Here is a 26,822-nt window from a genome sequence, read left to right on the forward strand (position 1 = left end):
GAGTGCAGATGTCACAGTGTGTGTGTCGATCCGGGGACAACTTCAAGTGTCTACCCTTGCTGTCCACGTCATTGGAATGAGGTCTCTCCTTCTTTCCTGCGCTGCACACCAGGCTAGCTTGCCTTGAGTTCCAGGCAGCCTCTTGGCTCAGCCTCTTTTCTTACCTAGGATCACTGGGATCGCAGAGACGAGCTCCCATGTCTGGCTTTACACAACTCAGGAGATGTGAATTCGGGTCTTCATCCTGCAAACCCTACACCAACCAAGCCATCTCCCAGCTCCAGGTGTTTGGATTGGCTTATTTTATGTGTGTTCTCCCCATGTATGTCTGTGCAGCACATGTATGCAATGCCTGCAGGAGCCAGAAGCCAGAGACAGATTTCCAAGAACTGAAGTCACAGATGATTGTGAGCCACGATGTAGGAGCTGAGAATTGAACCTGGGTCCTCAGAAAAAGCAGCCAGTGCTCTTCACCACGGTGAACCAGAGCCATCTCTCCAGTTCCTAGTTTTATTTCTGAGATGAAAAAGAAAAGTCTCACTCTGTAACCCATGCTGGTCTCAAACTCCTGACCCTCCTGACTTGCAGGTGCTGGGATAACAGGTGTGTACCACCTCGCTGGTTCACGTTTTCTTTTCTTTTACACCAAAGACCCTCTTAGGCTCTTTCCCATGTCCTCAGAGGGCTCCGCTTCCAGGAAGGTTACTTGCCCTCTCAGTCACCTGACCCCAGCCTTCTTTTATGACCAGGATCCACCCCCCCATGCATGCTCACTCATTTAATTAATATTTCGTGGCTGCTCATGGTCAGTTTGGCAACCGGCCTAGCTTTCCTAAGTTCAGAGTAATGGCTTTTGTTGTCTTTATTAGGGTTGCTGTGGGCCCAAACAGTCTTAGTTCCTGGTCCTTGAGGTTCCAGGGACAGAGAAGGACAGCACGTGGGGGATGGGGATGGGATCGGGAAGGGCTGAGGTGGGAACAAAGTTCCTTCCCTGCTCCTAGCACTGGTGCCCTCATGCTCTGGCACTTGTCTACACTGTGCATTGTGCAACAGGCTGTGCGTGTCAGCCGGGAGAGGGACTGCCCAGTACACTGAGGCCAGGTGCCAGGACTCATGGGGCCTGCTGGCTTCCACGACTGCCCGTGGACAGCGATCCTCCTCTCAGGTGAGTCTGTCCTGCAGACAGACTTTGCTGGATTGGTTGGGTGGCTGGAGGTTGCGTGTGTGTGTGTGTGTGTGTGTGTGTGTGTGTGTGTGTGTGTGTGTGTGGTGTGTGAAAGAGACACACAGAAAGAGAGACAAGGTAGAAATAAACCAGACATCAAAGACATTAAGAAAAAAAAACAGAGAAATTATCTTTCTCTCTTGTAGAAATGATAAAAGAGAGAGGGAGAGATAGTGAAGGAGGAAAAAGGATGGGAAGGAGAGAGAGAGAGAGAGAGAGAGAGAGAGAGAGAGAGAGAAGAGAATAGGGAGGGAGAGAGGGGAGAGGGAGGGAGAAGGGGAGAAAGGGAAGGAGCGGAGGGGAGGGGAGGGAGGGAGACAGAGAAGAGGGAGAAAAAGAAGGGGAGGGAGAGAGGAGGAAAGGGAGGGAGAGACAGAGGACAGGGGAGGGAAGGAGACAGAGATAGTGGAGTCTGTACCAGGGACAAAACCAGGGAGAGACTGAGTCAATAGAGGAGGGGACAGGGGAGACAAAGGACAAAGAGACAGCAGGAAAACTGAAGAAAAACGGGGGCAGGGGGGAAGAGAAGGGAATCAGGCAGGGGTGGGAGAAAGGAAGGACCCCACTAGACAGATAAATGGGCATGTGTAGACAGGGATGTCCCCATGGTCCGCACATCACTGTGGGGTGGGTGTGAAATTCAAATCTAATGAGCATCCGAGATGAAAGGGGTGGCAGAGATGGCCCCGGAGTTAAGAGCACTTGCACAGCTTTGAAGACCCGAGCTCTGGTCCCAGCACCGTGTAACAAGCCAGACATGGGCTCCTGCAAGCCTGTAACCTCCGCAGTGGGATAAACGTGGAAGGGTCTCTGTAGTTCTTTGGTTGCCAAAAAAATGTGACCTCCAGATTCAGGGAGAGACCTTGCCTCAAAGAGGTAAGGGAAGAAGGGGGAGAATGGGGGAGGGAGGGAGGGAGGGAGAGGGAGGGAGAGAGAGAGAGAGAGAGATAAACAAACACGCGCGCACACATGCATTCGCTTGCACACACATGTTGGGGTTTACTAGAGTATTTTAATAAAGCAAAGCGCTTGAAGGTGACGGGATATTTTTGTGATTTTTGCGATTGGTTCTCCGCAGAGATGAGGGCTCAGCTCAGCCTTGCTGTGTGGCCCCGAGTCTGATGTACCCCTCTCTGGGTCAGAGCTTTATGGCTGATGTGAAGGTTGGACAGATTCCAGGTCCTCCTGAGAGGCTAAGTTATCAGTTGTGTGCATAGATGTCACCGTGAAGTTTGCTTCCTTCCAGTGAGGATCAAAGTCAGGACAAGAGAAGGAAGCAGGACAGGCGGGGGACTTTCTCTATAGGAGGTTCTTTCCCATCCAGGCAGAATGGGGACAAGGTCCTCTTTTGGTTCATTGACCCCTGTGGCTTCCTTCAGTCCTTAGGAGAGACTGGAACTGTCCTTACTCCCATTGACAAGAGGGGCAAGTGAGACTTAGAGAGAGCATCACCAGGCTGAATAGGAAACAAAGCTGGGATGGGAACCCTCTGGACCTGTGGCCCTGACCTGTAAGTGCATTGGAGGCAGAGTAGTACGGACATGAGCAAGGCCTGAACATCAGTATGACTAAGGGCTAATGAGGAGTTACTGTGTTTGTGTCTTTAAGAATCAAACCTAGGGACTTGTGGGTGCTAAGAAAGTGCTCCACTACCTAGCCATAGCCCCAACCCCTCACTGGGGGGATTCTAGGCAGGAGCTCTACCACTGAGCCACACCCCCAGCCCCTCACTGGGGGATTCTAGGCAGGGGCTCTACCACTGAGCCATGCCCCCAGCCCCTCACTGGGGGATTCTAGGCAGGGGCTCTACCACTGAGCCACACCCCCAGCCCCTCACTGGGGGATTCTAGGCAGGGGCTCTACCACTGAGCCACTCCACCAGTCCCTCACTGGGGGTGTTTAGGAAACATATATGTTTATATATGATATATATATATATATATATATATATATATATATATATGTTTTTGAAAACATAGGGTTTCGCTGTGCAGCCCTGGCTGCCCTGGATCTCATTCTGCAGACCAGGGTGGCCTTGAACTCACAGAGATCCGACTGCTTCTGTCTTGTGAGAGCTGGGATTAAAGACATGCACCATCGTGCTAGGCTTCATTTTGTTGCTGTTTGTTTTGTTTTGTTTTGTTTTTGTTTCGAGACAGAGGCTTACTACATGGGTGGCAGGCTGGCTTCAAACATGCGATCCTCCTGCATCTGACACCTGAGTCCTGGGATTGTAGGCCAGCAATGCTGTGTGTGATCTTCTCTACTTGTAAAGACTGTAATCAGCCACATTATTTTATCTCCCTTCCCTCATTGTCTCTCTTCTCTTTCCTTCCAGCCTCCCTTCTGACCACATGGAACCCCCTAGCTGCTGCCCAGTTCACCGACCATGCTGAGCTGCTTAGCAACACCCAGATGGAGAGAGGTATGGTATCTTGGGCCCTCTGCCCAGAAGCCCCTGATTCATGACAGATTGAGTGATTTGTGAGCACAGAGATTGAGATCTCCATCATGTATCTGTCTTCACAGAGTGTCATAGTGAGGGCTTCTTTGGCCTGGATAAAACTAGCTAGCACAAATAACCCCTTGTTAACTTGACACACAAACCCATCACTATTCAACCAGAACCTTTCCTTTTCCATTTGTCCCCAAGATAGCATATTAATAGTAAATCCAACAGTGTAAAGCTCAACATCAGACTTCTGGTCCTGACCTCCTAGGCTCCAAAGGGCTTGGCACCACACACATAGCACATCTCCTGGGCTCAGGCCAGCTCCACCCCACGGTTGTTAGTGAACTTGGCAGTCATTCCATGGTACTAGCATCAGGGGACTCCAGCCCTGCTGCACAGTTGCCAAGGCTCAAGTGCTCTCTACAGTGTCATCATGCCTTTGAAACCGGCGCCACCTGGGTGACTCTGACCAAGTCCAGCTGCCAGCGTGAGATGCAGCCTCAGACCCCTCCAGACAACAGATCCAGTGTTCTGACCCTAAGGAAACATCCCAGAAGGCTTTACCTCAACAATGCTGGTCTCTTTTTAACCACAGCAGATTCTTCAACCCCAGTTGACCAGTGCCCATTGTCCCAGCAAAGCAAAGGTTTCTTGTTTGTGGTTCCTAATTGGAAACATGGAGTGACCCCGATAGACTCTCCCCTGGGAGACTTCACCAGTCAGGCGTACAGTGTTCCCTGCTCTCAGAATCATCAAAGTTCCTCAAGCAGTTACTAAACTCTGAGCACTCAGTGGCTTTTCTAGCCCAAAGTTCCAGAACTTTCCACAGTTCTCCACCAAAACATGGACAGGTTCATCACAGCAATATCTGAACACCTGGCACTAATTTCTATCTTGGTTAGGCTTTCTAATGCTGAAATAGAACACCATAACCAAAAGAGCCCTAGGGAGTGTCTTAGTCACCATTCCATTGCTGTGAAGAGACACCACGACTAACTCTTATATTAAAAATAAAATAATAGGGGGTTGGGGATTTAGCTCAGTGGTAGAGCGCTTGCCTAGCAACCATAAGGCCCTGGGTTTGGTCCCCAGCTCCGGAAAAAAAAATAAAGATTTGTTTGTTTGTTTGTTTGTTTGTTTGTTTATTTACTTATTTATTTATTTGCTTGAGACAGGGTTTCTCTGCATAGCTCTGGCGGTCTTGGACTTGTTTTGTAGACCAGGCTAGCATCAAACTCACAGAGATCAGCCTGCCTCAGCCTTCTGAGTGCAGGGATCAAAGGCGTACACCACCATGCCTGACTAAAATAAAGCATTTACTTGGGGCTTGCTTATGTGTGTGTGTCCAACTGTGGTGTCCAGAACAGGGCATCAGAGCCCCTGGCACTGGAGTTCCAGGGGGTCGTGAGCTGCCCAATGTGGGTACTGGGAATTGAACTCAGGTCCTCTGCAAGGGCGGCAGGTGCTCCTAACCACTGAGCTATCTCTCCAGCCTCTGTTACTTTCCTTGTGACCATAGCAAATGAAGGGAGGAAGGACTTAATTCAGCTCATCGTGGAGGGAGATCCAGCCCATCGATGTGAGAAGGGCTGAAGGCAGGAGTGTCAGATGGCAGCTGCTTCTCACACCGTAGTAGACCAGAGACAATTCTGGAAGGGAGGCCAATCTATACGCCTTAAAATAACTCTCCCAGGGATTCACCTCCACCCACCCAATCTCGCAACCTCTCAGCTAGCACCAGTAGCTGAGGGCCAGGATCTATGGGAGCTACCCTGATGCCCCTGTCATGTCCCACACCCTCTGTACCACTTACACAGTCCCATTTGATGATGCACAGAGATCAGAAGGAGGATGCAAACGTTTATCCCTAGGGGTGGAGAGATGGGTCAGCATTAGGAGCACTTGCTACTCCTGCAGAGGACATGAATTCAGTTCCTATCACCTGCACAGCCCCTGTTAACTTCTGCGCCAACGTAATCTAGCGCCCTCTCCTGGCCTCCACAGGAATTGCCTACAGTTCCACACTTGAAAAACAACTTTTTTGGAAAAAAAAAAAAAGATTTATTTATTTTATTTATATCAGTACACTGTAGCTCTTTTCAGATACACCTCGTACTCTTTAGTGACTGTCTTGTTCTTCTGTGTCTCTGCCTGCCGCCATCACCCTTTGCCCTTGCTCTCGAAGCTTCACTGGCCAAGCCCATCCTCACAGTCCGTCAGCGTGTTGTCACAGAGCAGAGGGACATGGCAGACTTCTACTGTGCCACTAATGCTGTTAACGCCACCATCCACTGGGTCTTCAACAACTCTCTGCTCGTGTTGAACGAGCGCATGAAGCTGTCTGCAGATAACAAGAACCTCACCGTCCTCGTCGTTCAGCGGGAGGACTCGGGCTCTTACCTGTGTGAAGTGCAGTCCGGCTTTGAGGTTGGCAGAAGTGACGACACCTTGCTGGAGGTGAACTGTGAGTCTTCCCGGTTCTTTCACCTGTTTCCCTGGCCCTGCACTTTCTCAGGCCGTAAAATGCTGGCCCAGAGAGGATTTAAGGAGTGAGAGTGCAGTCGAGAATTAGAGTCCTTGTCTAGCACAAGTGAGCCCCGGATTTGATCCCAACCAAACCCCACAGGAAAGAAAACAAATGTAGGCTTCAAGTGGGAAACTGATATTCACATCAGGATTCCATCTGAAATAGCCAGTGTTGTGAATTAAAACCTGAGTTTTTAAACAGTATGCCTATAATAAACCCACCTCCATGAGATCCCTCCTCCATCAGATTCCTGTTTCCTCCATCAGATCCCTCCTCCATCAGATTCCCACCTTCATCAGATCCCTCCTCCATCAGATCCCCATTTCCTCCATCAGATCCCATCTCCATCAGATCCCACTCCTCAGAATCCCACCCCCATCAGATCCCACCCCCATCAGATGCCACCCCCATCAGAATCCCACTTCCTTAGGATCCCACCTCTATCAAATCCATGTCCCCCTTGTAACTAAAGGGAAAAGAAAGCAGTACCTACAGTATTCTTCCATAAGTGATCTGTTGCTGATTCTAATGCCCCTGCCACGCTTGTTCCCACCCTTTCAGATGGTCCTGACCCTGTGTCAATCAAGCTGGACTCAGGAGTAGCCACTGGGGACGTGGTTGAGGTGATGGAAGGCAACACCGTGAACTTCTGGGTGGAAACACAGTCTTACCCTGCTCCCACCTACACCTGGTATCTCCCCACTGACTCCATCCAGCCCCCCCCCATCACAGGACAACTCACGATCCCCGCCATATCCAGGGAACAGGAGGGCATGTACAGGTGCCTGGTGTCCAACACTGTCACCAACTCATCTCGTCTAGGTGTTGTCAAAGTCCAAGTGCTCGGTGAGTGTTAGTTCCTGGTTTCGCTGTTGCTTCTTTAAGGGATCAGAAGCTGAGGTTTTGCGTGGGACCATAGACTTAGTCTGGGATTTTAGGGGAACTCTTTGATTACCTGGATGGGTACGGAGTCTTGGTGATGTTTTAAAGAAACAGTCATGGGGTTGGGGATTTAGCTCAGTGGTAGAGCGCTTGCCTAGGAAGCGCAAGGCCCTGGGTTCGGTCCCCAGCCCCGAAAAAAAAAAAAAAAAGAAAAAGAAACAGTCAGTGGTAATCGTTACAATCTCAAGTAAAAGCTGAAACTCCAGTCCCACCTCAGTATTTGAGGAAGAACCAGAGGTTGGATGATTTTCCACGTGACATGGCTCCTATCTCAGAGAAGGACACAACGCCAGCTTGGCACATATTCCAGGCCTTCGTAGCTCTCTGTGGGTACCCATGATTTGATTCTTTGAATAGGAAGGGGATGTGTGTCTACACAGGAAAACTAACACAACCCTCACTCCATATACACCAGAAGACCGTTTATAAGCACAGGCCACTCTCACATATACAATGGGCACATACAACTTTTATATATCACATACACATAGCAACACCATACATACACATACCTCAGGCATATAACAGTCATAGAAGACACAAATACATAACACACACACACACACACACACACTCACGACAAAATACAGAGCAAGCTTATCAAAGGCCTACACTGAGCCGTACCCACTGGGCCATCTCACCACCCAAATTAAAACAAATAGAACAAAACAAACAAACAAACAAACAAACAAACAAAAAATCCAAATAACTTCAAGGCTACATAGTGAATTCAAGGCCAGTGTGTGTAACTTGATGAGGCCCTGTTCTAGAATACCACTGAGTTGAATGCTCTTTAGTAAATGACTGTTTACAGTCCCCCAGTGAGGGGCTGGGGGCGTGGCTCAGTGGTAGAGCCCCTGCCTAGAATCCCCCAGTGAGGGGCTGGGGGTGTGGCTCAGTGGTAGAGCCTCTGCCTAGAATCCCCCAGTGAGGGGCTGGGGGCGTGGCTCAGTGGTAGAGCCCCTGCCTAGAATCCCCCAGTGAGGGGCTGGGGGTGTGGCTCAGTGGTAGAGCCTCTGCCTAGAATCCCCCAGTGAGGGGCTGGGGGCGTGGCTCAGTGGTAGAGCCCCTGCCTAGAATCCCCCAGTGAGAGGCTGGGGGTGTGGCTCAGTGGTAGAGCCCCTGCCTAGAATCCCCAGTGAGGGGCTGGGGGCGTGGCTCAGTGGTAGAGCCCCTGCCTAGAATCCCCCAGTGAGGGGCTGGGGGCGTGGCTCAGTGGAAAAGCACTTGTTTAGAATTTAGGAGTCTCTAGGTCGAGTCCCTGACACTACAAAACAAACAACCACAACAAAAAAAAAGATAGATCCAGGCGACATACATATACACACCACACATATTTGGCAGTCTCCAATAAAACTTGTGAGGAGCACTCAATATGTACCATAACATATGCAATATCACAGATATGGAAGACACACTCAGATACAAGATGTGTGTGTTCCATATCTGTGATATTGCATATCATACAATTCACACAATTCACAGTCATAATACACACACGGCACAGCACACAGAGCAGGCACAAAATCAACAATTCCCGTAAACACACCCCAATTCCACAGACTCTTCTCCCACACAAAACACATAACATTCCTGCATCATTGTCACGCATACCCCCTCATCCACACACAAGCTCTGTGGTCCAGTCCCCAACACACAAATGCTCACGTGTGTTGCTCTGCCCATCACCCCCTGGAAAACTCAGTGGTTTTGTTTTTTTGGTTTGACCCATGGTCACCATATAGCCTAGCTGACCTGTAACTTGCTATGCCGATCAGGCTGGCCTTGAACTCACAGAGATGCGCCTGCCTCTTCAAGCGCTGAGATTAAAGGCCTGCGCCACCTCTGGCAATGTAGGAGTCTTAGGAATCCTTCGTGAACCCTGACCCTTTATCTCTGTGTTTCCAGAAAAAGTGACTGCACCGTATATCGAGTCCCCAACCTTGGCCCTTGTGGAGAACGCCACCTCTGTGATGCTGACCTGCAAAACCAGCCACCAGAGGGTTGGTGTCCATTGGTATCTGAGGGGTCAGCCGCTCATGCCTAGTGAGCACCTGACATTGTCATCCCAAAACAGAACCCTGACCATCCATGGCCTTCAGAGAGACGATTCTGGGCCCTATGAGTGTGAGGTGTGGAACTGGGGTAGCCAGGCACGCAGTGTCCCCCTGGAGCTCACCATCAACTGTGAGTGGGGGAGTCTGGGTCTCTTCTTCCTCCCTCCCTCCCTCCCTCCCTCCCTCCCTCCCTCCCTCCCTCCCTCCTTCCTTCCCTCCCTCTCTCCTTTCCTCCCTTCCTTTTCCCAATACCTGCCTCTTTAAGGAGTCAATTCTTTTTTTTTTTTCCTTTTCTTTTTTTCGGAGCTGGGGACCGAACCCAGGGCCTTGCGTTTGCTAGGCAAGCGCTCTACCACTGAGCTAAATCCCCAACCCCTAGGAGTCAATTCTTTCTGGGCACAATGGTGCCCAGCACATGGGAGGCTGAGACAGGAGGATTACAAATTGGAGGTCAGCAATGATCTGAAAAAAGTAAACACATAAAAGCAACAACAAAGAAAAGAGAAGAAAGGAAAAGAGGAGGGGGAAAGAAAGCCATACCTTTGAATTGTTCTGCCCATCACCCCGTGATTCTCACCCTGTAAGTCTCCAGGCCTTTGGCAATTCTCTATCTCCAAAAACTTACACCATGATTCATACCAGAAGCAAAATCACCATTATGAAGTAACAACGACATAGTTTTACGGTGGTACTGGTGGTGGTGATGGGGTCACCATGGCATGAGGAGCAGTAAGGGTTGCAGGGTTGGGGAGGTTGAGAACCACTGAACTTTAAGCCCTTTGGCATGTGAGGCATGAATCTGGGGGCTGGACAGAGCCGACTCAGGCATTATACAACTTGTAGTGTAGGAGATAGAGCCTAAAGAGAGAAACAAGGGCCAGCATGATGACTCAGGCTGTAAAGGTGCTTGCCCCAAAGCCTGACAACATGAGTTCAATCCTCAGGACCCACAGAACGGAAAGGAGACAACCAGCTCCTGCAAGTCATCCTCCACATACATGTTGCACTACACACATGTTCCTCACCACAGAGTCAGAGGTATAGGCTGATAAAATAGATAAGGGAGACAATGGCATCAACCTACACACACCCATATGTGAACACGTGCGTACCCACAATTTCAAACAAAAGTCAAAGCTGGGCGAGGTGGCACCTGCCTTTAATCCCAGCACTCTGGAAGCAGAGGCAGGAGGATTGCTGCGAGTTCGAGACCGTCATGGTCTACATAGTGAGTTCCAGAGTAGCCAGGGCTACACAGAGAGACCTTAACAATAAACAAAAAAACAAACAAACAAACAAAAATATTTAAGACAAAACAAAATCACAAAGCCCAGGAGAGTCCGCATTTTCCAAGTGAAAGTTGGAATTCCTTTAGTTCAAACCAAGGAGAAAGCTAAGTCACCTGTGGTTGTATGTGGCAACAATCCCGTATTCAAGGAGTTCACGGTCATTCTTGGCTAAAGATGGAGTTTGAGAATAGCCTTTGCGGGGTTGGGGATTTAGCTCAGTGGTAGAGCGCTTGCCTAGGAAGCGCAAGGCCCTGGGTTCGGTCCCCAGCTCCAAAAAAAAAAAAAAAGAGAATAGCCTTTGCTACTTGAGGCTGTCACAAAACAAACGAAAACCAACAAGAAACCAAGACTTCCAGGCAGTGGTGGTGCAACCTTTAATCCCAGCACTCAGGAGGCAGAGGCAGGTGGATCTCTCTGAGTTAGAGGCCAGCCTGGTCTACAGAATGAGTTCCAGAACAGCCAGAGCTACACAGAGAAATCCTGTCTCAAAGAACAAACAAACAAACAAAATCGAAAAGTACCAAAAGAACAATGACAGTAACAAAAACCCCCAAAGCAAAACACAAGCAAAAGAGCAAAAAAGAAAGAAAGAAAACAGAAAATTTAAAAAAAAACAACCATAATTTTGCCTGTGGCATTGGAGACTCATGATGTGTGACTTTGCAGATGGCCCTGACCAAGTGGACATCACCCAGGGGTCAGCGTCTGGAGTGGTCAACACCATCGAGGCAACGCTCAACTCCAGCCTGACCCTGCATTGCTGGGCTGACTCCAAACCAGGTGCCAGGTATCACTGGACCCATGAGCACTCCTCCCAGGTGTTTGCTGGCGATCAACTGAACATCGAGGCACTGAGGCAGGAGCATCAGGGCATTTACAGCTGCACAAGCTCCAACAATGTCACCGGCCTGACCCGATCCGCCTCTGTCCTGGTCACGGTGGTGGGTGAGTTGCTCAATGCTCCTTCTGTCTGGAATCCACTTGGTTTGTCCCCAAGTGGCTCTAGCCACCTGCCTCTCTTATATCATGGCCTGAAGTGTGACAGCGGCTTGCTAGATTTCCAGTCCAGAGTCACAGAATCCTGGCACGTCATGCCCAAACAGCCTATATTTTCTAGTGTGTCTTCCAGCAACTTCTGTGAGTTATTTGACTCTTATTTTTTTCTTACCTGTGAATGAGTTTGTGCTGTTTCTTAAAACGTTATATGGATGTGTGTCTCTGTGGGTACGTGCATATAAGTGCACATGCTCCCAGCGGCCAGAAGAGGGCGTCAGACTGCCTGAAGCTGGACATGTAGGCAGTTATGAGCTGCCAGACCTAGATTGGGACCTCTTCAAAAAGAGTGCGTGCCGGTAACCACTGAGCAAGTCATGCAGTCTCATACTACTTATTTTGTGACAGGTTCTCTCTGTGTAGCCCAAGCTGGCCCTAGACTAGTGTGTGTGTGTGTGTGTGTGTGTGTGTGTGTGTGTGTGTGTGTGTGTGTGTGTGTACTGCACATGCGTGTAGGTTCATGAGTGTGCAGATGCATGTGCACATGTGTGGAGGTCAGAGGTCAACCTCAGGTGCTGTTCTGCAGGGATCATCTGCCTTATTTTTTTCAGGCAGGGTCTCTCACTGGCCTGAAAGCAACCAAATATGCTCGGAGAGCTTGTTTGAGCCCCAGGGCCACCTGGCTCTGACTCCCTGGCTCTGAGATCATACACACATGCCACCAGGTTTTTTGTAATGTGGGTTCTGAGGATTAAACACAGGTCCTTGTGCTGGGGAGACAAGCCGTTTACTGATTGAACCAAACCCACAGCAAATTCAGATCTTTTTTTTTTTTTTTTCGGAGTTGAGGACCAAACCCAGGGCCTTGCGTTTGCTAGGCAAGCGCTCTACCACTGAGCTAAATCCCCAACCCCTAAATTCAGATCTTTTTAAAAAATCAATTAATTAAATTATTTTACTGGTTCTCATGTCTTAGTCACTATTGTATTGCTATGAAGAGACACCGTGACCAAGGCAATTTTTTTTCATTTAGAACATTTTAATAATGCACGTTAAAAAAAAGTATTTGTCTTATAAATTGTTCTGCAATCCAAATATAGAGCAGCGTGGAAAACAACATTTAGAAATCACAAGCCAATGTGAAAAGACAGAGTAAAACAGCTATGACAGTGCAGGCTTGACGTGCCTCAGACTTTACAGCTTTCTGACTGCATCATCTACGTCAGAGATCAGTTCCTTCAGCTGGCTCCACTGTTTCATGTTTAAAGAAACACCTTCTTTCTCCGGTTTCATTTCGCCTTCCAAGTCCACCCAATATTCTCTAATGTCAATTAGACGTTTTCCTTTAAAGCCCCGGACACTGACGCCTCACCTTTCTGGACCATGTTATCATTTCTGCTGATGCTACTCTGCTCGGAGGATGGCAGCGCTCTAGAACTCTCACCAGGCTTTTGCTTCTTCACAGGTTTCTCCGGAACAACTTGCTTTTTCCTCTTTAGCTTTTTTTCAACTTCCCTGTCAGAATCACTGCCTGAAGAGCTCGGAGAAACAAGTCCCTTTGATTTAGGCATTGCTCCGCTCCAGCCGTCCAACAGCCTCTAGCTCGCTCGCTTGCTCTGGACTGCAACCAAGGCAGCTCTTACAGACCAGGAAGGCATGTAATTGGGGCTGGCTTACAGGTTTGGAGGCTTAGTCCATTACCATCCTGGTGGAGAGCATGGCAAAGGCAGGCACAGTGCTGGGGAGGTAACCGAGAGTCACAGCAGATCTGCAGGACTGAGCCCACCCCAGTGACACACCTCCTCCAACAAGACCTAATTCTTCCCAATGAGTATCACTAAGTGGGGACCGAGTATTGAAATATGTGAGCCTATGGTGGTCATTTTCATTCGAACTACCGCCATGAGTATCTGCCTACATATATGTATGTGTGCCACATGTATGCATGGTCCCCATGGGGGTCAGAAGAGGACAGTGGATCCCCTGGGACTGAATTCACAGATGGTTGTGAGCCACTGTGTGGATACTGGGAATTGAACTCTGGTCTTCTGGAAGGGCAGCCTGTGATCTTAACTACTGAGCTGTCTCTCTAGCCTCCTGTTTTGAGATCTTAATGGGAAAACATAGTGTCACTGTTTATGAGGGTTCAAATCCTGGCTCCAGCTCTTATTAGAGAGCAATTTACTCAATCTTGCAGGGCCTCTGAATAACTGTCTATGAAAGTGTTTACACATATTGTTATAGTTACCCAGCCAATTGTGGTAAGCAGGTCCTCTACCACTGAGCCACCCCCCCCAGCCCCTCACTGAGGGATTCTATGCAGGGCTCTACCACTGAGCCACGCCCCCAGCCCCTCACTGGGGGATTCTAAGCAGGGGTTCTACCACTGAGCCACGCCCCCAGCCCCTCACTGGGGGATTCTAGGCAGGGGCTCTACCACTGAGCCACGCCCCCAGCCCCTCACTAGGGGATTCTAGGCAGGGGCTCTACCACCGAGCCACGCCCCCAGCCCCTCACTGGGGGATTCTAGGCAGGGACTTTACTGCTGAGCAAATACTTTTTGGTGCCGTGTGTCAGTCAGTTATGGGATGAGCTTGTTACTATATTCACCACACAGGAGAGATTGAGACCCAGTGTTCAAACCCTGTTCCTGGTGTCTGAAACCATTGCAACTGTCCTTGGTTGCTCTCTAAGCCAAAGACCCCACACAGCTTCCCAAATGACCCAGTTCAGTGTTCAGAACAAACGTCTGCTTTGGTGAAGACCGTTTGATAATTGGAGAAACTGAGACTCAGAGGAAGGAGTTGTGATCCTGATTACTTTCATGAGAACTTAAATGAGACTGTGTGCAAAGGCTGTCAGTGATTAGCATCTCCTAGACAACTGTTTCCTCCATCATCTTCGTTTCTATCACCATCATCATCATGTCTTGTCATGCTTCTATCACGTATGTCAAATGTTCTAGCAATGTCACGCATGATTCCATTTGATTTCCTCACAGATCTATAGAGTTAGTATATTGGTTACTTATCTCATTGCTGCAACAGAATTCTGGGCAAAAAGCACCTCAATGGGCTGGAGAGCTGGCTCAGAATTAAGGGCTTTGGCTTCTGTAATGGAGGACTTGACCTCAGTTCCCAGCATCCACATCAGAAGGTTCACAACAGCCTGCAACTCCAGATCCATGGAGATTCAATGCTTTTGCCCTCCGAGGACACCTGCACTCACGTAAACACAAGCATGCATGCACGTGTGCACACACATGCGCACTCGCACACACACACAGAGAGAGAGAGAGAGAGAGAGAGAGAGAGAGAGAGAGAGAGCTATGTATGTGTGCACATAAACTTTTAACATAATAAAAACTAAACTTAAAAAAATGGAGACTTAGTACAGGTATATAATCCCAGTTGCTTGGGAAGCAAAGTTCCCCATATTTTAAGATATTTCTGGGCTACGGAGTGCCTGCCTAGTGTCCACCAGCAAGGAGCTGGGGACGTGAATCAGCAGCAATGTATTTGAAATAGAACTATATATTAACACACACACACACACACACACACACACACACACACACACACGTGTGGAGACAGACAAGCAGAAAGAAAGACAGACTGGCAGACAGATCCCAGGAAGATCTATCTTGGTACTCCATAAACCAGGGTCACTTTCTCGAACGCTGAGCCCTCATCCTTCTGTGAAAGGCTCAGGCGGAAATGGATGAGCGATTTAAGGTCATCAGGAGTCGCCTGCTCCACACCAGGCACGGCCAGGTGCAGTCTCTTCTCATCCTTGCAGCATCCTCCTCTGTAGTGGGTACCACTTTCCCCTTGTCAATGAGAAAATTTGGTTCTGGAGTGAATTTATCCGCCCAGAGTCACACTGCCCTAGAGAGTCAAAGGGCTTCACCTGAGGGACAGCCAGTTTTCTGTAATCAAAATCCTTTTCCTCACTGCGATGGTTTGTATATGCTGGGCCCAGGGAGTAGCACTAGGAAGTGTTGCTTTGTTGGAGTGAGTGTGTCCCTGTGGGTGTGGACTTTAAGACCCTCATCCTAGCTGCCTAGAAGCTGGTCTTCTCCTAGTGGCCTCCAGATGAAGATGTAGAACTCTCAGCTCCTCTTGCACCAGGCCTGCCTGGATGCTGCCACGCTCCTGCCTTGATGGTAATGGACTGAACCTCTGAACGTGTAAGCCAGCCCCAATCACATATTGTCCTTATAAGAGTTGCCTTGGTCATGGTGTCTGTTCAGAGCAGTAAAACCTTCACTCCATGCCTTGATCCATCCATATAACCAGTTCCTCCACATATTTATGTACTGATCAGTTCTTGGTCCAGGTACTTTACAGGTGTATTGAACATGACTTATTTAATGCAGGTTCTTCTGTTTTAATCTTTCCAGCAACCCTAGAGAGCAGGCACTCTTTTTCATGTGTTACTGAAGACATAGTTGATACACAGTGAGGTTGAGTAGTGTGCCCAGCATCACATGGTTGGGGGATTTGAACACAAGCCAATGTGCTTTGGGAAGAATACTGCTTACACTGTGAACTGCTGCGTCCCAGTGGCTGGGAAACAAGGTCGTCGATCAGTAAAGATAAAGCCAGAGGCTCAGAATGGGGCTGGGGATAGGAAGAGAGTGTGCCCCGCTTAGTCTCGATTTTTCTCTTTGGCCGAGGTCTCCAGTCATCCTCTATGTCTCCTGGAGTCATTGCTGGCATTGTTATCGGGATCCTGGCTGCCATTGCTTTGGTGATAGGGCTGGGCTACTTCCTCTACAGCACCAAGGACAGATGGTAAGAAGTAAGGGATCTGGAAGGGCCAGCAGGGGCAAGGAGACATGGCTGCTGGCCGTGGTGTTGAACCCTGTCTGTGCACCCTGGGAATTCAGAGCGTTATGGGTCATTCCCCAAGAGCAGACAGGTAAGGGGATGGGGGTAAGGAACACGACAGCACCTATGGAAACAGGCCAGAACCTGTCCCGTGAGATTATGAGGAATATGTTGTTTCAGGATCCACAGGAGATCAGCTAATGACACAACGACCTCTAATACCGAGCCACCCACCTCTGTGACTCAGAGCACCCCAGAGTCCACCAGACCCAGTAAGTGACTCCACAGTCTGTGCTCTTGCAGTGAGTGAGGGGCAGGGTGGCAGCTGCTATGGGAAGCCCAGGACTCTCCTCCTGGCTTAGTCCCAGGTCACTGTCGGGTCCCAGGGAAGCTCTGTCCTCCCTGAGATGCACTGCTGTTCCCATTAACCTTGTGTGCTCCCCCCCTTCTCTCACTCTCTTCGTCTCCCTCTCTCTTTATCTGTCTCTCTCCCTCCCCTCCTTCCCCTCTCTCTACCTTTCTCCCTTCTCTCCACCCAGCCTAGTGAATTTAGACATTCCCTGAGCCAGTTCTGGGACTAAAGCTGTGTGCCACTACTTTTTCATTTAAAACTTTTTTACTTTGTGCAGGATGGTGGTGGTACACACCTTTAATCCCAGCACTCGGGAGGCAGAGGCAAGTGGCTCTTTGTGAGCTTGAGGCCAGCCTGGTCTACAGAGCGAATTCCAGGACTTGCTGTCAGGGCTACACAGAGAGACCCTGTCTCAAAAAATGTATATATGTATACACACACACACACACACACACACACACACACACACACACACACACTAAAATAAATTACTTTTCATCTTGAAACAGTGTCTGTCAAGATGCCCGTGTAGCCTGGAACTTGGTGTGGTAACCCAGAAAGGATTTGACGTGTAACCTTCCCGCCTCTGTCTCCAGGGCAGCTAGGGCTACAAGCCAGTAACTATACGCCTTGGTCCTGGCTCCATTTAATAGAGGATAAACAGTTTCTTGAAGGAAAAAGACTGAGGCCGCGACAGGCCTCCCACAACTCATGGCCACGACTTGGCTCCTCCCTCGTAACACTAAATGGTCTGTCTCACCCGAGACGTGATGGGGAAGAAAATCCTGAGGACAAGGAAACGTTCTGGAAACACAGCACCTTGTCCTTATACCTCACCCTAACTTTTGCTCTGGGATGGGGTTTGCTTTCTCTAGACAAACCAAAGCCTGTATATGACAATATGCTGAAACCCAAAGGAGAGGACAGAGGTAAAAAGGTGGGTGAGCTCCTCGAATACTACTATCACTGTTCCCAAACTTTCTGTCTGGTTCTTCCCCAGTTCAGCGGGATGTTTCTACCTCTTAGGATGAGAGGCTGCCATAGCCACCCCACTTGCCCCATTTTCTATCTGTCCTTTCTCACCCTTCTCTATATATCTACATGTGTATATGTGTATTGCAAGGGATTGAACCCAACCTTAAGCATGCTAGACTAGCGTTTACCACTGAGCCACGCCCCAGCTCCTCACTGGGGGATTCTAGGCAGGGGCTCTACCACTGAGCCACGCCCCAGCCCCTCACTGGGGGATTCTAGGCAGGGGCTCTACCACTGAGCCACGCCCCAGCCCCTCACTGGGGGATTCTGGGCAGGGGCTCTATCTCTGAGCCTCTATGACTTCTTTCCTACCCATTTCCCCCCAGATGCCATCTCCGCCACCTGTCTCCCCAGAGCACTTCTATGAGGTAGGTTGGACCTGCTGCATCTAGTTAAAGAAACTGGGAGAGACGTGACCAGAGGATTTGATGATCATCAGGGCTGAGGGTTGATTCAGTCTAAACCTTTCTCACTGCAGGGCAGTTCCAGGGATCGGGGGATCATGGCCCAAGGCCACTCAGGGATCCATAACTCATTCGGGGACCTTGGCTGCTGTGTTGCTCCTTCCAGCAGGCCTTGGGGCTGGATTGCAGTGCAGTGGCACTGGCTAGGAACATGATGGTGGGAGGAAGTAAGGAGGGGAAGGTGCTGATCTAGGAGGAGAAAATGACTGGGCGGGAGGAGAAAGAGAAAAAGTGAGGAAGGAAGGGGAGGGAGGAAGGGAGAGGGAGAGGGAGAGGGAGAGGGAGGAGAGGGAAGAGAGGGAGAGGGAGGGGGAGAGGGAGGAGAGGGAAGAGAGGGAGAGGGAGAGGGAGGAGAGGGAGAGGGAGAGGGAGAGGGAGAGGGAGGAGAGGGAAGAGAGGGAGAGGGAGAGGGAGGAGAGGGAGAGGGAGAGGGAGAGGGAGAGGAGAGGGAGAGGGAGAGGGAGAGGGAGAAGGACAGGGAGAGGGAGAGGGAGAGGGAGAGGGAGAGAGGGAGAGGGAGAGGGAGAGAGGGAGAAGGACAGAGGGAGAGGGAGAGGGAGAGGGAGGGGGAGAGAGAGAGAGGGAGAGGGAGGAGAGGGAGAGGGAGAGGGAGGAGAGGGAGAGGGAGAGGGAGAGGGACAGGGAGAGGGAGGAGAGGGAGAGGGAGAGGGAGAGGGAGAGGGAGGGGGACAGGGAGAGGGAGAGGGAGAGGGAGAGGGACAGGGAGAGGGAGGAGAGGGAGAGGGAGAGGGAAGAGACGGAGAGGGAGAGGGAGAGGGAGGAGAGGGAGAGGGAGAGGGAAGAGACGGAGAGGGAGAGGGAGAGGGAGAGGGAGAGAGAGAGAGGGAGAGGGAGAGGGAGAGGGAGAGGGAGAAGGACAGGGAGAGGGAGAGGGAGAGGGAGGGAGAGGGAGAGGGAGAGGGAGAGGGAGGAGAGGGAGAGGGAGGAGAGGGAGAGGGACAGGGACAGGGAGAGGGAGGAGAGGGAGAGGGACAGGGAGAGGGAGAGGGAGAGGGAGGGGGACAGGGAGAGGGAGAGGGAGAGGGAGGAGAGGGAGAGGGAGAGGGAGAGGGAGGAGAGGGAGAGGGAGAGGGACAGGGAGAGGGAGGAGAGGGAGAGGGAAGAGAGGGAGAGGGAGAGGGAAGAGAGGGAGAGGGAGAGGGAGAGGGAGGAGAGGGAAGAGAGGGAGAGGGAGAGGGAGGGGGACAGGGAGAGGGACAGGGAGAGGGAGAGGGGGAGGGAGAGGGAGAGGGAGAAGGACAGGGAGAGGGAGAGGGAGAGGAAGAGGAAGAGGGAGAGGGAGAGGGAGGAGAGGGAGAGGGAGAGGGGGAGGGAGAGGGAGAGGGCATGTTATAGAGGAGCAGTGGGTTGGGAGAGATGTTCCTCCACGTGGGGTTCTTTGTAGAACTCTGAAGTGGATGTCCTTTCCCTCTTTTCACACAGGGTCTGTCTCTCATGTAGCTCTAGCTGTCCTGAAATTTGCTATGTAGACCAGGTTGGCCTCAAACTCACAGAGATCCACCTGCCCAGACCTCCCGAGTGCTGAAATTAAAGGCACAAGCCACCACTGCCTGGCTTCTCTGGGTCTTTGAGGAGTATAGGTTGACATCTGGTCCATCTTGACTATATGGGTCTCACCTGACTTCTCTACTTACTTGCAGAAGAAGCCACCTTCCGCAGCTCCTGAGGGCCCCAGGAAGCCATTGCCCCGTATCCCGAAGCAGCCATTGGTCCCCCCAGTACCAAACAGAAACAAAGAGTCAAATTATGAGGTATTCCGATGCCACGTACTCCGATGTCACCCCGCCTCTGGTAGATAGATACCTGCACCCTTTGTCCTCTGCTGAGGAGTCTGTAGGACAAATGCCCAACAGAGTTTTCTTTAAGAATTTTCTCAAGTGTAGGGACTGAGGAGATAGCTCAGTTCCAACCCCCACATAAGAGCATGAAGGCTCGTGCTGTAATCCCATTGCTGAGGAGGCCAAGTCCGAGGGAACCTGAGGCTCACTGGCCAGCCAACCTTGCAGAATCAGTGTCTAGGCCAGGGAGACCATCTCAAAAACAAAACAAAATAACAACAACAATAAAGCCAAAACAAAACACTCAAGGTGGAAGGTTCCTGAGGAACAACGTAACACCTGTTCCACACATGCACAGGTACAAATGTGTGTAAGAACACACATGTGTTCACATGTACACACATGTGCTGCTCTCACAACAGTTTCCAATTCCATTTAATTTCCTTTGTTACATAGTTCATTTCCAGATCTGACTCTTCATCCCACTTACTCCACCCTCTCTCTGTCTCTTCTCTCTCTCTCTCTCTCTCTCTCTCTCTCTCTCTCTCTCTCTCTCTCCTTTTCTTTCTAAGGTTTCTCTCCATATAGTTCACCCTGGCCTTGAACTCATAATCCTCCTGCCTCAGCCTATCCAGTGCTAGAAAGCACCTGTGTGCCCACCACACCTAGCTTCTGTTTCTGTCTTTCCATTTCATTCTACCCCAGATTTTTATTTTCCATTCCATCAGTTTTTTTTGTTTTTTGTTTTTTTTTTTTTTTCGGAGCTGGGGACCGAACCCAGGGCCTTGTGCTTCCTAGGTAAGCGCTCTACCACTGAGCTAAATCCCCAGCCCCTCCATCTAGTTTTTTATGTGCACATGTGTGCATATGTGCATGTGTGCATATGTGTGCATATGTGCATGTGTGTGTGCTTCTGCTCAGTTGCTCCCTGTCACATTTCTTTCCCTTCTCTTCTTTTTTTTTTCTTTTTTCTTTTTTTCAGAGCTGGAGACTGAACCCAGGGCCTTGAGCTTGCTAGGCAAGCGCTCTACCACTGAGCCAAATCCCCAACCCCTTTCCCTTCTCTTCTTTTCTTTCTCTTCTCACTCACTCTACTTTCCCATCTCCTTGATCTTGCTTCCCTGTTACAAGCTCTCACTCTGTAGCCCAGGCTATCCTGCTACTCTCTAGATATATCAGGCTAGTCTAGAACTTATGGCGGTCCTCCTGCCTTGACCTTCCCAGCACTGGAGCTGCAGATGTGTATGTGTTGCTATGGGCACATAAGCTTCAGTATGTCTAAGTCCAAGCTCCCTAGGAGAGAGTCAGACCTGCTCATGCTATTGCAGGCCTTTTCTTCAGTTTGATGAGCTCTCCCGTCAGCTGTGCCTTGTTGTTGTTGTTGTTTTGAGACAGGGCGTCTCTGTGTAGCCCTGGCTGTCTTGGAACTCTCTCTGTAGACCAGGCTGACCTCGAATTCAGAGATCCACCTGCCTCTGCCTCCCAAGTGCTGAGATTAAAGGTGTCTGTCATTGCCACCTGGCCACAAACCGATCCCCGTCACAGCTTAAGGAGGGAGCCATGGAATTTCCCTTTATCCAAGGGGAAAAGCTCTTTCTGGAAATCTCCCATAGGAGGCTTTCTCCCATCCATCTTTGGAGAAAGTGGAGCCTTGTGCTACTTCTTGTTGTAAGGAAGGCTGTCAAAGGAAGGCTAACATGTGGGCAAGAGAGAGTCCGTCTAGCCCACCCAGGATCTGCTGTATTCTGGAAGAATGAGACGAGCCACCTGGGTCGAGGGCATGGGGTGGGGTGTGTCACGTTGAAGGATGTCGAGGCCCTGCTGGGGGTGCTTTCGGTATCAGTTTTTCCTAGCGGAATCACCATTGATTGTGCAGCTCGGGATAACACACATTCATCATCTCCCAGTCTCTGTGGGTCAGTAGGTCAGTGTCATTCACACAAGCCTCCCGCAGGGCTGGAATGGAGGTGCTGAGTTTCAAGTGGGGCTCCACTTGGGGAGCATCCATTTTCAAGCCAGCATGGCCCTGGTTTCTTACTGACTGTCGAGTGGCCTTCCACCTTTTTCTATATCCCTCTCTGTGAGTATCTTGTAACACTGAGTCCTTTCTCTCCCTCACCTCCCTTCCTTCCTTCCTTCCTCCCTCCCTCCCTCCCTCCCTCCCTCCCTCCGTCCCTCCCTCCCTTCTTCCTTTCTTTCTTTCTTTCTTTCTTTCTTTCTTTCTTTCTTTCTTTCTTTCTTTCTTTCTTTCTTTCTTTCTTTCTTTCTGAGGCGAGGCTTCTCTGTATACTCCTGACTGTCCTGGAACTCACTCTGTAGACCATGCTGTCCTCAAACTCAGAGCTCCACCTGCCTCTGCCTCCTGAGTGCTGGGATTAAAAGTGTGCACAGCCACCACTACCCATCTTTCTTGTTTCGTTCAAAGCCGAATAGAAGCGAAAATCTCATGGGATAGATTACAGTATCTTTGCAGTCACCTACGTCTGGGGTTGTTGCCCTGTTCATTAGATGCAAAATCCAGGTCTCTTCATCAGGGCATGGAGCTATATAATGGTGCTAAGACCAGGAGGTGAGGGATTGCGGGGGCCACCTTAGAGTCTGTCTGTCACAGTGGGCAGGGTCATTGGCCATTCCTAGAGACACTAGTATGACTGTAATAATGTAAGGAAAAGAGTGGATGTCCGGGATAGGGATCAAGAGCCCCAGGCTCTGTGGGCTGCAGAGGACAAGCCCAGTAGACCGGAGTGCACACTTCATCGATAGAACTTACTTTCTCCCGTTGTTCCACAGGCACTGCTGAATCCGAACCAAAGTCTTTACTGCAAGATCAACCCGTCAGTCTGATGGACGCCAAGTTTCTTCTCCCAGAAGGTCTAGACCTGCCATGCTGGGTCACAAACTCCATGACATCGATGTGTGGATTCCTGCACATTAGAATCCAGCCATCCCCTGCCACCTTTGTGGACTTCATGATGTCCTGGCTGGATCAGATTCTCAGACAAACAAGTTCCACCAAACCTTAGCTTTGGGCTCACGCTTCATTTATAGCAACAGAGCTGGGCTGGAGAGATGGCTCTGTCATTAAGATCACTTGCAGCTCTTCCAAATGACACAGGATCAGTTCCCGGAACCCATGTATGGAGACTTACTTACTCCAACTCCAGTTTCCAGGGATCCAATACCCTCCTCTGGCCTCTGCAGAGACAAGAATACATACAGATTAAAAAAGATAAAGCAATTTTTTGAGACAGGGTTTCACTACGTAGCCCAGGTTGACCTGGAACTTGCTATGTATATCAGGATGGCCGTGAACTCATAGAAGCCCCCTGCCTTTGCTGGGGTTAAAGGTGTATGACAGCATACCCAGCTCAGTGTGCTGAGAAACTCAGTGGTCAAGCGTCTTGCCTGACAGGCATTGAGTCTGGGTCCAACCCCAGTGGCACACATACAACATGCGACAAAGGGGCTGGAGAGGCTTCTCAGTGCTTAAGGTGCACATGCTCTTCAAGAGGACCCAAGTTCAGCTCCCAGAGCTCACGTCAGTGCTTCACAACTTCCTGTCAACTCCAGCTCTGGATGACCCAATGTCTGCTTCTGTCCTCTTTAGAGCCCCATGTGCATATGCATGCTCGAGCACACACACACACACACACACACACACACACACACACACACACACACACACGCACGCACACAAACACACACACACACACAATGCATATGTACACAAAGAAAACCAAATCATCCTTTTTAAAAGAAGCAATGGCAGGCTGCATAATGGAGAGATGGCTCAGCGGTTAAGAGCACTGGCTGTTCTTCCGGAGGTCCTGAGTTCAAATCCCAGCACTGATATGGAAGCTCACAACCATCTGTAACTCCAGCTCCAGTGACTCTGGCCCCCTCACACCAGCATACAGGCGCATACAAATAAACTATTCAAAACCAATGACAACAGGTAACTCCCCCCTTTCTTTATAGTGTGTCTTAGTTAGATTTCTGGTACTGTAATAAAACAGTAAAACCAAAAGCAAGTTGGGGAGGAAAGGGTTCGTTTCAGCTCACAGTTTGGAGTCCAGCACCCAGAGAAGTCAGGACAGAAACTTAACACAGGAACTTGGAGGCAGAAGCTGATGCAGAGGCCATGAGGAGTACTGTTGCTCCTTATGGCTTGTTCAGCCTGATTTCCTATACCACTGTACTGGCTGGTTTTGTGTGCCAACTTGATACAAGCTGGAGTTATCACAGAGAAAGGAGCCTCAGTTGAGGAAATGCCTCCCTTAGACCCAGTTGTAAGGCATTTTCTCAACTAGTGATGGAGGGTGGGAGGACCCAGCCCATTGTGGGTGGTGCTGCCTCTGGTCTGATAGTCTTGGTTTCTATAAGAAAGCAAGTTGAGGGGCTGGAGAGATGGCTCAGTGGTTAAGAGCTCCGACTGCTCTTCCAGAGGTCCTGAGTTCAATTCCCAGCAACCACATGGTGGCTCACAACCATCTGTAATGGGATCCGAAACCTTCTTCTGGTGTGTCTGAAGACAGCTACAGTGTACTCACTCTACAGTGTACTCACGTACGTAAAATAAATAAAAATCTTTAAAAAAAAAAAGAAAGCAAGTTGAGCAAGCCAGGGGAAGCAAACCAGTAAGTAACATCCCTCCATGGCCTCTGCATCAGCTCCTGCTTCCTGACCTGCTTGAGTTCCAGTCCTGACTTCCTTTGGAGATGAACAGCAGTGTGGAAGTGTGAGTTGAATAAACCCTTTCCTCCCCAACTTGCTTCCTGGTCATGATGTTTGTGCAGGGAAAACCCTGACTAAGAAAACCACCCATGTCTACCAGCCCAAGGGTGGCACCACCTACAGTGAAATGTGTCCTCCCACAGCAATCATGAATCACGAAAATGTACCACGGGCCAATCTGATGCTGTGTTGTCTTAGGGTTTTATTGCTGTGAAGAGACACCTTGAGCACACAGCTTTTATAAAGGAAACCATTTAATTGGCGCTAGCTTACAGTTTTAGAGGTTTAGTGAAGTGGAAACCTCTGGTTTGTTTGGGAAGTCAGTTATGTCAAATGATGTTCTGCTGGAGCAGACACAGGTGAAAGGGTGTTTTGCTACAGCAGACATGAAGGGATGTGTGATGTTCAGAAGGAATGTAGATACGTCCCCACAGACAGTGAGAGATGAGCATTGGTTTGCTTTGCTCTGCCTTGCTATTCTTCACTGATGGCACACGTGTGTCGATCAGCTCACCCGACACCGCATTGTTCAGCCTGGGTGACACCTTAGAGAGAAACTCACCAAAGAACTTGTAATGAGGTTCCTGTACACACACACACACACTCTCTCTCTCTCTCTCTCTCTCTCTCTCTCTCTCTCTCTCTCTGTGTGTGTGTGTGTGTGAGAGAGAGAGAGAGAGAGAGAGAGAGAGAGAGAGAGGGAGAGAGAGAGAGACGTGGGGGGAAGAAATGGCTACACGTTCATTGGTGCTTGTTTTATGACATGTGCTATGATGCAGTAGGAGGGGGGACATTAGCGGGCCCATGCTGATACTCCCACCTGAGGTTATCAGCCATGCCACAGGCCTAGTATAAAAGAAAGTTAATTTGGACCTGAGGAGGGGTGTACAGAAGGGAGTAGAGGCAGAGAAAGAAAGGGGAGAGAGAAGGAGAGAGAGAGGGAGAGAGAGAGAGAAGAAGAAGGAAGAAGAGGAGGAGGAGGAGGAGGAGGAGGAGGGCCAAGGACACATGGGAAGAGAGAGGAGAGAGTAGGTAGAGAAAAGAAAGATGGAGAGGGAGACAGAAAGAGAGGGAGAGAGGGAGAGAGGGAGATAGATAGATAGATAGATAGATAGATAGATAGATAGATAGATAGATAGGCCAAGCAGTCCTTTTATAGCAAGCTTGGCTGTTGTACCTGGCTGATGCTAGGTAACTGTTGGGTGGAGCCTCAAGAAAATACTAACATTCCTCCATTTTGATTTAATTGAAAATTGAAAAGTGAGAAAGAGGTGATGGTGAGACAGGAATTGGGTCATCGTGATCTTTAGCTCCTTCCTGCTGACTTTGCGGCAAGGCTTTTTTGTCTTTGGAGGAACCTAAGAAAATTGGGTTCGAGGTTAAGTCCTGAGAGAGCTAGCTATTCCATTGCTGCTTAGGGTCTGTGGGATCATCTGTGGGCACTCCTCTGGAGCTATCCTGGATGCAGATTTTGAGTAAACACCTGGACTTGGCAAGATGCTGAAACACATATACATATTGGAAACAGAAAATAAATTTAAGTACATTTAGGAAGAAAAATTTTTCTTGGGTGTACATTTGAAACCCTTAGGTCTTGGTGGTTGCACGAAGGGAACAGCAGAGGAATCCTACCCTCTGGAATATGCAACAGGTGGGGGAGGGCTTAGGGTATTGATTGACAGGGATACTTACCCAGACTTGATCCATGAGAGGTGGATCCGAGTGGGTTTTCTGGGGCTTAGAAGAATCTTTGTAAGTTTACAGAAGAGATAAAATGGTTAACAGCATGAACAGTTGAGCTCAGGGAAGACAAAAACCTTTTGTGGAGCAGAAGGGACACGTGGGGTTTCCCCCACTCTATCCAGAAGACTGAATGTACATAAATTTAGCAGAATGAGAAACATTTTAAGTTTGTATTTAAAAGACAATAAAAAACTTTAAAAAATTGACCTCATGAATATGATAGTTGATCATATAGATTTAGCTTGAGAAACACCATGTGTGTACAGTTAAAGACAATCAAAGGAAACATAAAACCTTGAACTTGTGATTATCAAAAATGGTATAGTGGAATGTTTTATTTGGGTTAGGCTAATTTATCTGAACTCCACTGATTAATGT

The 26,822-nt window shown here is 49.5% G+C and overlaps 1 protein-coding gene and 1 pseudogene across 1 annotated transcript; one reads left to right on the top strand and one right to left on the bottom strand.

Annotated features, from left to right (window-relative positions):
• The first annotated feature begins 1,079 nt into the window (after nucleotides 1-1,079).
• Nucleotides 1,080-22,811, top strand: Ceacam20 (CEA cell adhesion molecule 20). The gene is made up of 12 exons (NM_001170324.1): nucleotides 1,080-1,165; nucleotides 3,564-3,650; nucleotides 5,863-6,141; nucleotides 6,766-7,050; nucleotides 9,055-9,333; nucleotides 11,159-11,437; nucleotides 16,164-16,281; nucleotides 16,498-16,589; nucleotides 17,545-17,606; nucleotides 18,031-18,072; nucleotides 19,830-19,940; nucleotides 22,758-22,811. The coding sequence occupies exons 1-12, from the start codon at nucleotides 1,114-1,116 to the stop codon at nucleotides 22,809-22,811; spliced, it is 1,740 nt and encodes a 579-aa protein (NP_001163795.1). The 5' UTR covers nucleotides 1,080-1,113.
• On the bottom strand, nucleotides 12,680-13,111 carry Sub1-ps1 (SUB1 regulator of transcription, pseudogene 1; annotated as a pseudogene).
• Nucleotides 22,812-26,822: the final 4,011 nt, after the last annotated feature.

This window comes from Rattus norvegicus, chromosome 1 (genome assembly GCF_021556685.1).
Source record: "Rattus norvegicus strain SHRSP/BbbUtx chromosome 1, alternate assembly SHRSP_T2T, whole genome shotgun sequence".
NCBI lineage: Eukaryota > Metazoa > Chordata > Mammalia > Rodentia > Muridae > Rattus > Rattus norvegicus.

Coding starts and splice junctions, on each gene's coding strand:
- Ceacam20 (NM_001170324.1), top strand. CDS start 1,114: ATGGGGCCTGCTGGCTTCCACGACTGCCCGTGGACAGCGATCCTCCTC. Junction 16,590..17,544: donor CCCAGAGTCCACCAGACCCA/GTAAGTGACTCC, acceptor TGCTTTCTCTAG/ACAAACCAAAGCCTGTATAT. Junction 17,607..18,030: donor GAGAGGACAGAGGTAAAAAG/GTGGGTGAGCTC, acceptor ATTTCCCCCCAG/ATGCCATCTCCGCCACCTGT.